The sequence below is a fragment of the Bidens hawaiensis genome, unplaced genomic scaffold, assembly GCF_021521415.1.
Source record: "Bidens hawaiensis isolate Kalapana, Puna unplaced genomic scaffold, B.hawaiensis_p1.1 tig00009190_1, whole genome shotgun sequence".
Lineage (NCBI taxonomy): Eukaryota > Viridiplantae > Streptophyta > Magnoliopsida > Asterales > Asteraceae > Bidens > Bidens hawaiensis.
In genome coordinates, this window is record NW_027491677.1 from 457,713 (window position 1) to 474,631 (window position 16,919).

At 40.8% G+C, this 16,919-nt stretch overlaps 1 protein-coding gene across 1 annotated transcript; it reads right to left on the reverse strand.

Annotated features, from left to right (window-relative positions):
* Positions 1-3,757: 3,757 nt before the first annotated feature.
* On the reverse strand, positions 3,758-6,093 carry LOC143531477 (WUSCHEL-related homeobox 8-like). Its single transcript, XM_077026763.1, has 3 exons — positions 5,947-6,093; positions 4,541-5,074; positions 3,758-3,924 (listed from the first exon to the last, which is right to left on the reverse strand). Exons 1-3 carry the CDS (start codon positions 6,071-6,073, stop codon positions 3,848-3,850), a joined length of 738 nt encoding a protein of 245 aa, XP_076882878.1. The 5' UTR covers positions 6,074-6,093; the 3' UTR covers positions 3,758-3,847.
* Between the last annotated feature and the right edge of the window lie 10,826 nt (positions 6,094-16,919).

Genomic DNA, 16,919 nt, shown 5'->3' on the forward strand with positions numbered 1-16,919 from the left:
GATAAATAAAAAAACCAGATAAGTAAATAAGTTTACACACCAAAAGTACATAAATCAAAATACATCTACCACTAAGACCCGTTGTTATGATTAAGAAGTGGTTGTGGATGTCACTGGATGATCTGAAAATTATCGTGGCACTAGAGATGGAGGAACATCATAACCATGAAGCATCAAGATAGTTGGGATTAACGATGAGCATTTTTTCGGGTATCATTATATTATTATTTATATGATCTCCTTGGATATAGTTCGGATTACTCGATCTCCTCTCTTATACTTCACTGAGATGAAATGATAATGGTGGATTGGATTTTTGATTGTGATAATTTAGAAGAGAAGATGAAATCATAAGAAGATATAAGAATATTGTATTTGATCCTACTAGATAGAAAACATAAGAATATGATCTCTTTAGAACAAATTCATTTAAAATGCGTCTTAGAAGACGAAATTCAAAAAGCTCTTTTCTCAAGAAAATAGAATTTGAACGAACTAGATTGTAAGGCCCCGTTACCGGTAGCCCTACTTTCGTGTTGGATTTACTTATAAACGCAGTTCTAATATCAGAGTTAATTAAAACATTCGTGGAATATAAAAACTTTCATAAAACATTTCATAACAAAACAAATCTTGTCTTAAAACAACATCTTGTCTTTCAAAATAAACAAAACGTTAAACTTAAACGTCTTGAGTCTTCCGATGCCAGCCTCTTATTCAGTGCCACGTGTCTCCTCAAGCGAGCTGCCTCATCCTACTCACCTGCGTGCATACTAAAAGTCAGCTACGCTGAGTGAGTTCTAGTTAATCATACATTATACAATACACACAAACTTATATTCTTTCATTCATACTTTCATACTTTCATACTTTCTTTTGTATTAACTTGCTTTCACATCTTACGTTATAAAGAGCATTACGCCCTACATTCCTCGAGTATTATTAGGGCTCGGTACCCTCCTTCCTCGAGTATTATTAGGGCTCGGTACCCTCCTTCCTCGAGTATTATTAGGGCTCGGTACCCTCTTTCCTCGAGTATTATTAGGGCTCGGTACCCTCTTTCCTCGAATATTAGTAGGGTTCGGTTCCCTAGTTCTCGAATATTAGTAGGGTTCGATTCCCTCCTCGTTACCATACAACCATACATCATACCTCGAGTATTATTAGGGCCCGGTACCCTCTTCGTAACCATACAACCATACAAACATCCTTTCCTTCTTTTATTAACTTTATCACATTCATACACATAAGCATACATATCATACTTACCTTATACATAGCGTTACAACCTGACAGTACGTGCAATATCCGAAGATCGTTCACGTACCATCAAGCAATCATTCATACATTTCACATTATTCACATAAGGCATACACTTATCTCTTAGGATAAACGTATTAACAAACATATTGAGTATGCACACAGCCCCGAAAACATAACACATAAATGGGGCTAGAAACTCACCTGAATCCTGTTACGCTCTCCGTTAATCGTTATTCCCTTCTTGAGCTGTGCACGGCTAACTGTATAATATTTACATGTATCAATTAACTACTACTACTCGTATAGTATTTCCATCTTTATATAACCCACAACGAACGAGGGTCCGGGGGCAGCGCCCCTGGCAGCGGGGTCTAGGGGCGGCAGCCCCTAGCAGGGTCCAAGGGGCAGAGCCCCTGGATGGGGTCGAGCTGCCAGGTCAGCTTGGAAAAATTTTATTTCCATTAACTGTCTTAACACATTTTTCATTAGGTTTTTAATTTATTTTCTAATTTGCTAACTCCAGCGAACTTATCATTAAGCGAACTTAACAATAAGCGAAGTTAGTGATCGGCGAAGTTATCATGGGCGAACTTAGCCTTAGGCGAAGTTATCAGTTAGGCGAACTTGGCCTTAGGCGAAGTTATCAGCTAGGCGAACTTGGCCTTAGGCGAAGTTATCAGCTAGGCGAACTTGGCCTTAGGCGAAGTTATCAGCTAGGCGAACTTGCTTGCAAGCGAACTTGCATGAAGGCGAAGTTATGGCTTGTAGGCGAAGTTGCCCAGCTGCCGTCTCTGTTCAAACTTAATCACCAAAATCACCCTTATTTCATCGAGAATTTCTTGGATATTACGTTAACTAACTCCGCGATCATTCCCATGGCCTAGTTCGGGTAAAACTTAGCCCGGAAAGACATAAAGTTTGGAGCTTTCGGCTTAAAACGTTTAATAACAAGTCGCCGTACATGGTCATAGGTTTGTCAAGTTCATTTCCAACATCAAGTTTGTTACTTTACGTTTCGTTTAGACCCGATTTACTTTATGTTTAAGTTTCAAAGCTAACCGATCCTAAAAACGTAAACTTTAAGGTAAAAGGCATACCTTTATGCGTTCGGTGCGGTCGCGGTTTGCTTGGTTATCCCGTATCTAGCTCGTATATCGAAGGTCTAATAATGGTTGGCTTGATTTTTGGACTCTAATCCGTTCTCTCTCTCTCTATCTCGGCCGTATGAGGTGTAGTGTATGTGTGTGTTTTTGAGTGTGTAGAGATTTATGAAAGATGGAAATGATAGTTAGGGTTGTAGGATGGTTTAAGGGGATATTTATATCCCTTAAAGCCCATGGACCTAAGGCCCATTACCCTTAATCCGTCTTAATTAATCTAAGTCCATGATCCGTTCTTTACTCGGTATTACTTACTTAATAACGCGAAATCACTAAACGTAACTTTCTTTATTTATCATTATAATATTCAGGATGTTACATAGATAAGAAACATAAAAAACCGTCTGGAGAGACTGCTTTTTACAAAATGATTTAAATATCAGATTTGGACGAAAACCCCCAAATTTTTGAAAATATGGTCGGTTTTGTCAGACTCATTCCAAGTGTCAAGTTTTAATTGGTTTTTGAATATCGTCGGTTATATTTCCAAGGTGTCTCCACAGTACAAATTAGTTGGACTAGTATGGGAAAGTTGTGACTATTTGGATTATTTTTTTTTCTCTCTCTCTTCGTTTGGATTATTTAGAGAATTTTCCCAAGCTAAATTGATTAAATAGAAATTGTATTAAAAAGACTTGTATTACACACAATACAAATTACTTGAGATGTGTAATATCAGAGTTGAGTAGTTGACAAAACATGTACCACAAACTGAATACAACATGTTTGACGTGACTAGTCAACCAAAACATGACATATTCTTATTGGGAACATATGTGATATGTTTAATCCTTCTCCCCCTTTCACTCCCACCCTCGTGAGTTTTTCAACTACATAATATATTTATGATCTTGATTAAGTTGATTATGTTAAAACATATATAAACGTGTTCTTGATAATTTTACTCAGTTTGTAACTCTACAAGATTATATGTCACTTGATAATTTTACTCGGTGTGTAACTCTACAAGATTATATGTCGATAGTGACGATGTCATATGTCATGTGTTGGCCATATATATCCAACAATAACAACCCTTTTAATAAGAACAATATTTTTGTGCGGAAAGTGTGATTTGAACTTTTAATTACAAGGGTTACAAAGTCTTATCCACCTCAGCTGGTGTTAATGGACAAATATGAGTTTAATAGCATGAACTTCATGTTGATTACTTTTCAAGATTTGTTTTATGCACATACAAACATTAGTTTAGCATTTTGGATATATATATATATATATATATATTAGAACAGTTTGAAAACCGTTAACAGCTTGTTTTTATCGAACACTGTACTAATCAAGAAACACATACTATGTACATATATCATCCGCAAAACACGAAGAGTGAAGTACAAGAAACGATCACCAAAGATAATAAACTATTAGCGTCTATACTTGCGTGTCAAGGAAGTACCTTTAGCTTGTCATATTGTATTATCACCTTGCATATATGATTGGTAGCTCCCCGGAACTTCCATCTTCCCGATTATACAGTCCATTCCTGGATTAAACATTGTACCAGATGCTATGAATGTTGTACATTCCAAATATTGTTAACGTGGTGTAAAGTGTAAACAAGCCAAGCTGCTCGTGAGCCACTCGAGTTCAGATCATTAAAAGCTCAAATCTAGTCAAGCTTAAACGAGCCCGAACTTCACTTATTGAGTTCAACTTGGTTCACGAACCTATTTGTATACAAGCTTATTTCATATATTAAATTTATATTGACAAAATAATAACTATTCAATAAAAATCACTAAACAATATATATTATATTATATAAAAATTATAGTTAACATATATAAAAATAGTTATAAATGTATATAATATAATTGATAAATAATAAATAGTAGCCGAGCCCGAGTTTTGCTTCACGAGCTCAAGCCGGCTAGCGAGCCTACACAAGCCTATTAGTTTTATTTAACATATTAAATTAATATTAATAAGTAATAACCAAGGCTAGCACAAGATTCATGTAACGCGTTCAAGCCAGCTCACAAGCCTAAATGAGTCTATTATTTTTATTAAATATATAAAATATATATTTATATAGTAATGACTCCTATTGTTCACAATGAAAACACTTCACTAAACACATTTTCTGATTGCATACTTACTTGGATTCGACAACATACTTCCATAATACGACATTTGGCCCACATTTCCCGCAGGCTTCGAGCTAGCCTCAGACGGGAAAACGGGCTCAACTTTCTTTGCACGTTGATCCACCGAACACATAATATTTGGAGTCTGAAAACCCGTGCTATCATCAACCGTTGATACTGAGTTCTGTTGTGGTTTTGGTGACTCAACTTCGGTTTCAACTTCAGAGTCGACATTATTATTATTATTATTATTATTATTATTATTATTATTATTATTATTAGGTGCAGATAGTTGTTGCTTCCTCTTGGACCTGGCCCGCCTGTTTTGGAACCAGTTATAAACATTTGTCTCAGAAATCTGACCGTGCTGTGATAATTGGGATGTTATTTCTTTTATTTTTTGTTTGCTTGGTGTCCCATTTCCTTGCTCAAAAAGACGCTCGAGAATTTGAAGAACGGGTGTTGGTGTCCATCGTTGGCGACTAGAGAATTTGTGGCCGCCAGATGACACCAACGAATCGTTGTATATGTTCCCGAGTCTAACCCCTGCAAGAAAATAGTAATCAAGATTCTTTATAACTTTTTGTATAGAGTGATCTTTTAAGTTAATATGTTTAAGGGGAAAACGAAAAGTCATCATGGTCAATGTCACCACATAATCATTTTGACCTAAAATCTGCTAACTAAAGATTATATAAACTGGTTGAAATGCATAAATGAGGTACTAATTGGATGAGTTAGTCAACTCAATGTTTGTTAATAATAACTTGGAAGGTTTGGTAGTTAAGTAGGTGTCATAAAATTTAGCAATAATATGTTTTAGTAGACAAAAACAAGTGGTTAGCGGTTGAGGAACCGATTTAAAAGAAAGTGTTGATGAATGGGTTGCCTCAAAACCCTTGATTTCATCATGAATTCTTGTTATCTTAGTTAGCGAATTCATTGTTTGTGTTGCCAAATCAGAGGATAGTATTTTCTCTTGTAGCACTCAATTCTCTAAAGACAAAACACATGCACACTTGGACTTGGCAACCCAAGCAACAACAGAAAAGACACTAAATTCGGCTATCTAAGATAACAAAGAACCCAGAAACAAAATATAACCGGATGCAATCTATAAAAATCCTATCCTCTTATATTATATACATTTTAATTAGCAAAATTCAATCAATATATAAAATATCATATAGGTACCATAATGGCAAAATTCAATGAATCAAACCAAACCACAAAACCTATAATAATACTATTTGGTACCAAAAATATATAAAAAGAAAATCATCCTCATTTCAAGAATCTAACAGATTTGGTACCAAAAATATTAAAAAACACACACACAAATAACAGTTTTCATAAAAACCCTTAAAATATTCACAATCAATTCAAACAAAAAACCATGAACCAACCAACCAACCAACCTGCAAGATCATGATGAGAAGTTAATGAATTATGCAATTCAACAAGTTGCTCACAAATAGTAGCATAAATAGCAATTTGTTTCCGGAGAACTTCCATTTGTTCATCAGTCATAACTTTCACAAACATCCCTCCTCCTCCATTATTAATGTTAATATTATTTTCTTCTGTTCATCAGTCATAACTTTCACAAACATCCCTCCTCCATTATTAATGTTAATATTATTTTCTTCATCTTGCTCCATTATTAATGTTAATATTAATTAAGAATGGAGGAAAAGTGATGAAAAAAGAATGAAAATGGCGGACAATAAAGAGTAAAGACAAATATAACATAATAAGACCATTCACATTGGTCACTTAAAGCAAACGACTTGGTTGGTGGAGTGACCACAAGTCAATCGTGTGATGTCATGCTATCAACTCCATCTCTTCAATTTTCTTTAAATTATTTTGTCACATATTATTTTCTATTAGTGATAAATTATAATATATTTCTGTAATAAAAATTTTCATTTAAAATCTCAAACTTTATCAAATATATGATTTTTTAAAACAATACCATAATTCATGCATACTACTAGAAAAATAGATGTTTTTCTACAACCGAATTGTAGGAAATTTGTTGGAAAAATCCAGTTTCTAACAGTTTTCTAACAAAAAAGTTGTTGGAAAAACACATGCTTGAAAATTATTTTCAACCATTTTCCAACAACTTTTCTTACAAAATTGCTACAAAAATATGTGGTAGTAAACTTCTTATAACTTTCCTACAAAAATTATTTTCACTAATTATTAGATAATATTGTAGTAAAGTTGGAGCTTATTTTTTTGTTGAAAATCTGTTAGAACTATTTCTCATAGGAAATTTATAGGAAAATTTTGTGAGAAAATGACTTGTTTTCTAGTAGTTGTGCTCCTCTATTTATTGAGTATGATACTTGCATATAAGTATTAGATATCCATGTGAGTGTACTAAAAGTGCATACAACAAGGATTTTTCTTATCTAACCAGTCGCTCCAAAGATCAAAATCATATTCATTCCCATCTTTTTTTTCACGGGATGTGAAATTATGGAAAAGAAAGTGTTGATTTAAGATTTTAGTGTTGAATTAACATGGATAACTTCCAACAAATTCAACTAGCTAGTAAGAAAACTTATAACTAATCGACCAGTTTACTATGGGCTGAGATTGTCACCTCTGCTATTACCTTTTCGACTAAAAAAAAATTGAACGACATCTAAATGTGCGAAGAAGGTTGATGCAGTTGAAGAATTATCTGGCCCTAGTTGTGGAAGGAAGGTATAGAAGACTTCCAATTTAAGTCGAAAAAAGAAACCCTTTAAAGGGTATCATGACATTGCGGATATCGTTTGTGACACCCGGTAAATTCCCAATCCCTTAAACTAAGTAATCAACCTAATAATTAGGTGATTGTAAATATTATGCGTGCCATGTTAGTCAGCGCGTGCATCTGTTATGTGCGCCCTGCGCGAGCGCGCCATGTTAGTCAGCGCGTGCATCTGTTATGTGCGCCCTGCGCAAGCGCGCCATGTTAGTCAGCGCGTGCATCTGTTATGTGCGCCCTGCGCGAGCGCGCCATGTTAGTCAGCGCGTGCATCTGTTATGTGCGCCCTGCGCGAGCGCGCCATGTTAGTCAGCGCGTGCATCTGTTATGTGCGCCCTGCGCAAGCGCGCCATGTTAGTCAGCGCGTGCATTTGTTATGTGCAACCTGCGCGAGCGCACCATGTTAAGAACCAGCGTGAGCATATGTTATATGCGCCATGCGCGAATGTTTTGGCTTTATGTTTTCATGTAACTTAACGTTATGTTGTCTATGGGTTGACCATCCCGCATGATGCTAAGGCGGGTGCATCCTAAATCGTTTATGCGCGTGCGGAAGGGAACTAACCTCCCCGCATGGCGGGAACATTGAGAGCCAGTTTGTCTGAAGCTCCAAGATGGAATTGACTTCAACATGACTGATCACTATGTTGAAATACCAAGACCACCTGGAGAATCTACAAATGAAACTCAATATCCCCAACTGCGAGAATGTTACGCACCTACCCGCAGCAAAGAAATGTCCTTCACGCAGAAAGCTATGCGCACAAAGTGATGCGCACAGAACACTTAGTCTATTCTCCAGACATAAGGAGATTACTCCCGCCCAAAAGGAAACAGTAGCGTGTTTCAGAGATTTTCCACTTTTTACTGTACACTGACAAAAGTACCTGAAAAAGCACACTGTAACATGAAAAGTCAACTGTCAGCCACCCTATTCTCACCAACCCCAGACCTGCATGTCCTGTCCAAATCAAATCAAGATCTTTTGTCCACTCCTCCACTTTTAAATAAACAATAAACAATAATAATTTCCATACCTTATCATCATTACACCTAGATATGAAAAGATTTCAATCCCCTAAAGCAAGGGATTGTGTTCCCTTGAGTTTGCCTATAAATATGTAACCTAAATTATCACTCAAAACACACTCCAAAGAACTGCAAACTTGCACTAATCATCTCCCGAGCATCCGTTATTTTCGATTCCGTTCCAGTTACTAGACCTTCGATTCCGGGGCCAACACCAAGAAAACCCGAATCTCGATTAATCCCTTAACAAGAACCACAGGTGAGTCTCACAGCCCCTATTTTCACTGTTTTCACTATTTTTTTTTAAACTGTTTTCCGGGCGAGGGACACGTACTTAAATAATGTTTTATCATGGTATACTTACAAGCTATGCAAGCGATTATGTGTTTAAGTTATGTTTCATGATGAGTAATGCAAACGGTTATCTAAGGTTTTCGATGTATGTGCGCTAGAACTCGAGTAAGTGATCACTTTACCACTGGAACTCTAAGGGTAGGGACTGCTGGTTTGATCCACCCACTCGTAGGGGTCGCACCTCTTTGCATGGACGAGTGCCTAGTATGGTCATGGGGCAGTACTATGGGTTTGAGCCCGCTCGTAGGGGTCGCGCCTCTTTGCATGGACGAGCGCCTTGTTTTCCGGCACAACGTCCGCGCGTAACCCGCAGGACGGAATTATTATTTTAGCTCGTAGTGGCAGCGCCACTTTGCATGGACGAGCACATGTTCCTGAAACGTTCGCGCGTAACCCGCGGGACGGTATTACTTATTTTAGCTCGTAGTGGCAGCGCCACTTTGCATAGACGAGCACAGTTCCCAGAAATGTTCGCGCGTAACCCGCGGAACGATTTTATCAGAATATCTTGATAGAACTATGTTTTACCAAGCATGTGTTTTAATGATGCTATCAGAATTATGTTTCAGAATGATTTGTATCAAGATTATGATGCAATACGATTTATCAAGTTACTAAGACTTGTGAACTCACTCAGTTTATACTGATTCAAATGTTTTTACGCGTCTTTCAGGAGATAACTAGGTAGCGCATGGAGTCACACTTAGAGCACCTCACGCTGAACATCTAAACTAGCTTTTTGGAAGATTTTAGTTCTATCCCTTCGATGCGCGTGGTTGTTCCCGCCGCGCATGGGGATATGGCGTGGAAATCTTCAACAATTTTTATACTTGGATGTTTTTATGAAATTTTTAAACAATGTAATGTATTTGTATTAAACTTTTCATGCGCAATGAAAATCTTACTTTGAATGTTTGCAATGGCCCGTGCTTAAGTATCAATTCCCACTCGCGCGCGCCCGGCTGTTTCCGCCGCTCAGGGCCGGGTGTGACAGATTGGTATCAGAGCACTGGTTATAGCGAACTAGGAAAAGAAGTTTTAACCTAGACTATAACCGTTGGGGAATCGCATGAAATATTTTTCAAAGAAAATATTTTCAAAAGAAACTATACACACACTTAGGAACACGGGTCACACTGACTAGTAAATAATGATAACATTATGTGCTCAGAGTACATGCGCTAAGTCTGATATATTTTCACTCTTTTAAAGCAAGAATGCCTCCAACTAAAGCCAAAGGAATTACCATGACACCCGAGGAACTCGCGGAAATAATCGCGCAGGCGATTGCGACACATGAGGCCAGCAAGGCCGAATCAAGTCAGGGTCGTCAGGTGGAGACCCCAGAACCCGAATCAGGAGCCTTGGACAAAGGATGCTCCTATAAGACATTCATGGCCTGTAAGCCTTGGCCATTCAAGGGAACCGAAGGGGCCATTGGGCTCTACAACTGGATTGACAAGATGGAGACAGTTCTCTCCATTAGCGGATGTAGTGAGAACCAGAAGGTCCTTTACGCGACCTGCATGTTCCAAGAGGCAGCTTCGTCTTGGTGGAAGCTTCAAACGAAAACATTGGGGCGAGAAGTTGCTCTCCACAAGACCTGGGGGGAACTGAAGGAGATGATGATGAGAAAGTTCTGCTCTCGCGCAGAAATCCAGAGTCTACAACAGGAATTCTGGAACCACACCATGGTAGGAACGGATATCGACGCCTACAACAACCGGTTCAACGAACTTTGCCAGTTGGTGCCAGACATGGCAAACACGGAGGAAAAGAAGATCGAGAGGTATATTTTTGGGTTACCTCCTGTTGTTAGGGTTCCGCTCAACGCCGCAGCGCCTCCAACCTTTGATGAGGCGGTAGCGCGGGCCATCACCCTTACAAGGGATACGATCCGTGCGGGTATGTTGACTACGCGCGGAATCGAGCAGCGAACCTCTGATCCCAAGAGGAAATGGAACTCTCACCACCGAGGATCCGACTCCAAGCAGCCACCGTTCAAGAAGCAGGAAAGCGCAAGGGTTTACGCGATTCAGGCCGCGGAGCCACCACGAAAAGGATACAGCGGGCCTCGCCCATGGTGCAGCAAATGCAAGTATCACCACGAGGGTGAATGCGCAAGAATCGAATGTGCCAAATGTGGCAGACCAGGGCACAAGACGATGAATTGCCGTGTCAGAGAAGCGGGAGCAAGCGACAACTGCTACGCATGCGGGAAGCCAGGGCATTTTAGTCGGGATTGCCCGCAAAAGGGGAACCAAGCTCGCGGGAGAGCTTTTGTGATCGGCGCAGGCGAAGCTAAAGAAGAGCCGAATGTGGTAACCGGTACGTTTTTGCTTAACGGACATTTTGCATCTGTCTTATTTGATACTGGCGCTGACCTAAGTTTTATATCCGCTGAGTTTAAAGACTCCCTAGGCCTAGCAACCAGTAGACTAGACACGCCTTATACTATAGAACTAGCCAATGGTAGGCAGTTATGCGCGAACGAAAGAACTGAACAATGTGTTATAGTCATGGGAGGTCACGAGTTCAATATTAACTTGTTGCCAATAGACTTGGGAAGTTTTGACATTGTGGTAGGTATGGATTGGTTAGTCGAGAACCGCGCGGAAGTTATTTGCCATGAGAAGCAGGTTCGGATCCCACTGTTGAACGGAGAAACCCTGGTAATTCAAGGGGAAAGAAGGGGAGTTGCGACGAAACTGATTTCGTGTCTAAAGGCGCGAAAGTGCCTAAGGAAAGGGTGCTACGCCTTCCTGGCGCATGTCGTAGAGAAGAAAGGAGATGAGCGAAGAATTGAAGACTTACCAGTAGTGCGCGAATTTCCAGAAGTTTTTCCTGAAGATTTGCCCGGGTTACCGCCGCCGCGACAAGTCGAGTTTCGTATTGATTTAGTCCCAGGAGCTGCGCCAGTAGCTCGAGCGCCTTATCGATTAGCTCCATCTGAGATGCAAGAGCTATCCAATCAGTTACAGGAACTATTGGATAAGGGTTTCATACGCCCAAGCTTTTCACCTTGGGGAGCTCCAGTACTGTTTGTTAAGAAGAAGGATGGTTCGTTCAGAATGTGTATTGACTACAGGGAGCTGAACAAGCTGACAGTCAAGAATCGGTACCCCTTACCGAGGATTGACGACTTATTTGACCAGTTGCAGGGATCCAGTTATTATTCGAAGATAGATCTACGGTCAGGATACCACCAACTTAGGGTCCATGAGGAAGATGTGCCGAAAACAGCCTTCCGAACTAGATACGGCCATCATGAGTTCTTAGTGATGCCTTTCGGGCTAACTAATGCGCCGGCTGTGTTCATGGATCTGATGAACCGCGTGTGCAAACCATACTTGGACAAGTTTGTGATTGTGTTTATAGATGATATTCTGATTTACTCACGGACCAAGGCCGAGCATGAGCAACACCTGAGATTGATTTTGGAATTGTTGAGGAAAGAAAAGTTGTATGCGAAGTTTTCCAAGTGCGAGTTTTGGCTTAGAGAAGTTCACTTTCTCGGTCACGTTGTAAACGAGAAAGGAATTCACGTTGATCCTTCCAAAGTCAAGGCCATCGAAAACTGGGAAGCGCCAAAAACCCCAACTGAGGTGAGGCAATTCCTAGGACTAGCTGGCTACTATCGACGCTTCATTGAGAACTTCTCCAAAATAGCTCTACCTCTGACCGCGCTAACTCAGAAAGACAAGAAGTTTGTTTGGGGCGAAAATCAGGAAACAGCATTTCAAATGTTGAAACAGAAGTTATGTAGTGCGCCAATTTTGTCTTTGCCCGAGGGGATGGATGACATTGTTGTTTACTGCGACGCTTCACATCAGGGACTTGGATGTGTCCTTATGCAGCGAGACAAAGTCATAGCGTATGCCTCACGCCAACTCAAGACCAATGAAAAGAACTACACAACGCATGATTTAGAACTTGGAGCGGTTGTCTTCGCGCTAAAGATTTGGCGCCATTACCTCTATGGTACAAAGTGTATAATCTTTACGGATCACAAGAGCCTTCAACATATATTTGATCAAAAGGATTTAAACATGAGGCAACGAAGATGGGTGGAGTTGTTGAACGATTATGATTGTGAAATTAAGTACCACCCTGGAAAGGCGAATGTGGTAGCAGACGCGCTAAGTAGGAAGGAGCGAATAAAAACGCTACGAGTCAAGGCTCTAAGGTTGACCATTCACGCAGATCTCTCTACCCGCATCCGAGACGCTCAGCAAGAAGCCTTGAAACCAGAGTTTGTTAAAAACGAATGCCTTGGGGGTATGGTTAAGAATTTGGAACTTAAAGAGAACGGCAATCTATATTTCGCTAACCGCATATGGGTCCCTCTCAAGGGAGGATTGCGCGAGCAGGTATTGAACGAAGCTCACAAGACGCGGTATTCCGTACATCCTGGCGCAGACAAGATGTACCAAGATGTTAAAACGCTGTATTGGTGGCCCAATCTTAAAGGCGCCATCGCGACGTATGTCAGTAAGTGCCTGACGTGTTCGAAGGTGAAGGCTGAATACCAGAAACCATCAGGGTTGCTTCAGCAGCCAGAAATTCCCATGTGGAAGTGGGAACAAATCTCTATGGACTTCATCACCAAACTGCCAAGGACACCTGGGGGTTATGACACAATATGGGTTATTGTGGATCGGCTAACTAAGTCAGCGCACTTCCTGCCGATCAAGGAAACCGATAACATGGAAAAGTTAGCCCGACTGTATATTCGAGAAGTAGTTTCAAAACATGGAGTCCCAGTGTCCATCATTTCTGATAGAGATAGTCGGTTCACATCAAGGTTTTGGAGATCGTTACAAGGGGCTTTAGGTACTCGTCTTGACATGAGTACGGCATATCATCCTCAAACGGATGGGCAAAGCGAGCGAACAATCCAGACATTGGAAGATATGCTACGCGCGTGCGCAATCGACTTCGAAGGTAGCTGGGATACTCATCTCCCATTGGTTGAATTTTCTTACAACAACAGCTATCACACAAGCATTAAGGCTGCGCCGTTCGAAGCTTTGTATGGGCGCAAGTGTAGATCCCCACTGTGTTGGGCTGAAGTAGGTGACAAGCAAATGACTGGTCCAGAATTGATCCAAGAAACAACAGACAAGATTTTTCAGATAAGGGATCGCCTTAAGACAGCGCGCGACAGACAGAAGAGCTACGCAGATGTGCGAAGGAAACCATTGGAATTTCAAGTAGGGGATAAAGTACTTTTGAAAGTCTCTCCATGGAAAGGAGTCCCCCGTTTCGGCAAGCGAGGAAAGTTGAACCCGCGCTTCATTGGACCATTCGAGATCCTGGAAAGGATCGGTCCGGTTGCTTATAAACTCCGTTTACCCGCCGAACTCAGTGGAGTTCATGATACGTTTCATGTGTCCAACCTCAAAAAGTGCTTATCTGACGAAACGTTGATTTTGCCGATGGAAGAGATTCACATCGACAAACAGCTGCACTTCGTAGAAGAACCTATAGCAGTAACCGATTGGAAAGAACAAAAGTTACGCAGGAGCAAAATCAAGTTAGTAAAGGTTCAATGGAACTCGAGGCGTGGGCCTGAATTCACTTGGGAAAGAGAAGACCAAATACGCAAGAAATACCCACACCTCTTTCAGAGCATGGCTTCTGCCAGCAACGTCTCCTAAATTTCGGGACGAAATTCGTTTAACGAGGGGAGAATGTGACACCCGGTAAATTCCCAATCCCTTAAACTAAGTAATCAACCTAATAATTAGGTGATTGTAAATATTATGCGTGCCATGTTAGTCAGCGCGTGCATCTGTTATGTGCGCCCTGCGCGAGCGCGCCATGTTAGTCAGCGCGTGCATCTGTTATGTGCGCCCTGCGCAAGCGCGCCATGTTAGTCAGCGCGTGCATCTGTTATGTGCGCCCTGCGCGAGCGCGCCATGTTAGTCAGCGCGTGCATCTGTTATGTGCGCCCTGCGCAAGCGCGCCATGTTAGTCAGCGCGTGCATTTGTTATGTGCAACCTGCGCGAGCGCACCATGTTAAGAACCAGCGTGAGCATATGTTATATGCGCCATGCGCGAATGTTTTGGCTTTATGTTTTCATGTAACTTAACGTTATGTTGTCTATGGGTTGACCATCCCGCATGATGCTAAGGCGGGTGCATCCTAAATCGTTTATGCGCGTGCGGAAGGGAACTAACCTCCCCGCATGGCGGGAACATTGAGAGCCAGTTTGTCTGAAGCTCCAAGATGGAATTGACTTCAACATGACTGATCACTATGTTGAAATACCAAGACCACCTGGAGAATCTACAAATGAAACTCAATATCCCCAACTGCGAGAAGGTTACGCACCTACCCGCAGCAAAGAAATGTCCTTCACGCAGAAAGCTATGCGCACAAAGTGATGCGCACAGAACACTTAGTCTATTCTCCAGACATAAGGAGATTACTCCCGCCCAAAAGGAAACAGTAGCGTGTTTCAGAGATTTTCCACTTTTTACTGTACACTGACAAAAGTACCTGAAAAAGCACACTGTAACATGAAAAGTCAACTGTCAGCCACCCTATTCTCACCAACCCCAGACCTGCATGTCCTGTCCAAATCAAATCAAGATCTTTTGTCCACTCCTCCACTTTTAAATAAACAATAAACAATAATAATTTCCATACCTTATCATCATTACACCTAGATATGAAAAGATTTCAATCCCCTAAAGCAAGGGATTGTGTTCCCTTGAGTTTGCCTATAAATATGTAACCTAAATTATCACTCAAAACACACTCCAAAGAACTGCAAACTTGCACTAATCATCTCCCGAGCATCCGTTATTTTCGATTCCGTTCCAGTTACTAGACCTTCGATTCCGGGGCCAACACCAAGAAAACCCGAATCTCGATTAATCCCTTAACAAGAACCACAGGTGAGTCTCACAGCCCCTATTTTCACTGTTTTCACTATTTTTTTTTAAACTGTTTTCGGGGCGAGGGACACGTACTTAAATAATGTTTTATCATGGTATACTTACAAGCTATGCAAGCGATTATGTGTTTAAGTTATGTTTCATGATGAGTAATGCAAACGGTTATCTAAGGTTTTCGATGTATGTGCGCTAGAACTCGAGTAAGTGATCACTTTACCACTGGAACTCTAAGGGTAGGGACTGCTGGTTTGATCCACCCACTCGTAGGGGTCGCACCTCTTTGCATGGACGAGTGCCTAGTATGGTCATGGGGCAGTACTATGGGTTTGAGCCCGCTCGTAGGGGTCGCGCCTCTTTGCATGGACGAGCGCCTTGTTTTCCGGCACAACGTCCGCGCGTAACCCGCGGGACGGAATTATTATTTTAGCTCGTAGTGGCAGCGCCACTTTGCATGGACGAGCACATGTTCCTGAAACGTTCGCGCGTAACCCGCGGGACGATATTACTTATTTTAGCTCGTAGTGGCAGCGCCACTTTGCATAGACGAGCACAGTTCCCAGAAATGTTCGCGCGTAACCCGCGGAACGATTTTATCAGAATATCTTGATAGAACTATGTTTTACCAAGCATGTGTTTTAATGATGCTATCAGAATTATGTTTCAGAATGATTTGTATCAAGATTATGATGCAATACGATTTATCAAGTTACTAAGACTTGTGAACTCACTCAGTTTATACTGATTCAAATGTTTTTACGCGTCTTTCAGGAGATAACTAGGTAGCGCATGGAGTCACACTTAGAGCACCTCACGCTGAACATCTAAACTAGCTTTTTGGAAGATTTTAGTTCTATCCCTTCGATGCGCGTGGTTGTTCCCGCCGCGCATGGGGATATGGCGTGGAAATCTTCAACAATTTTTATACTTGGATGTTTTTATGAAATTTTTAAACAATGTAATGTATTTGTATTAAACTTTTCATGCGCAATGAAAATCTTACTTTGAATGTTTGCAATGGCCCGTGCTTAAGTATCAATTCCCACTCGCGCGCGCCCGGCTGTTTCCGCCGCTCAGGGCCGGGTGTGACATCGTTAACAATCAATCAAAAGATGACTTCATGTAGTAAACGAAATGCCGTGTTGCAACTGGCTATTACTATAACTTCAGAAAAATATAAATAGATTGCGTGTATGTATTGCATTAACGTTATTTAAAATAAAATTTATGTCCTTATGATAATAAAGTTGATCAGAACAAAAAAATGACAAATAGGTTTAATAAAAAGTAGACAGAATCATAAAAATAGCATTGTTATGATTCATGATGATATAGGA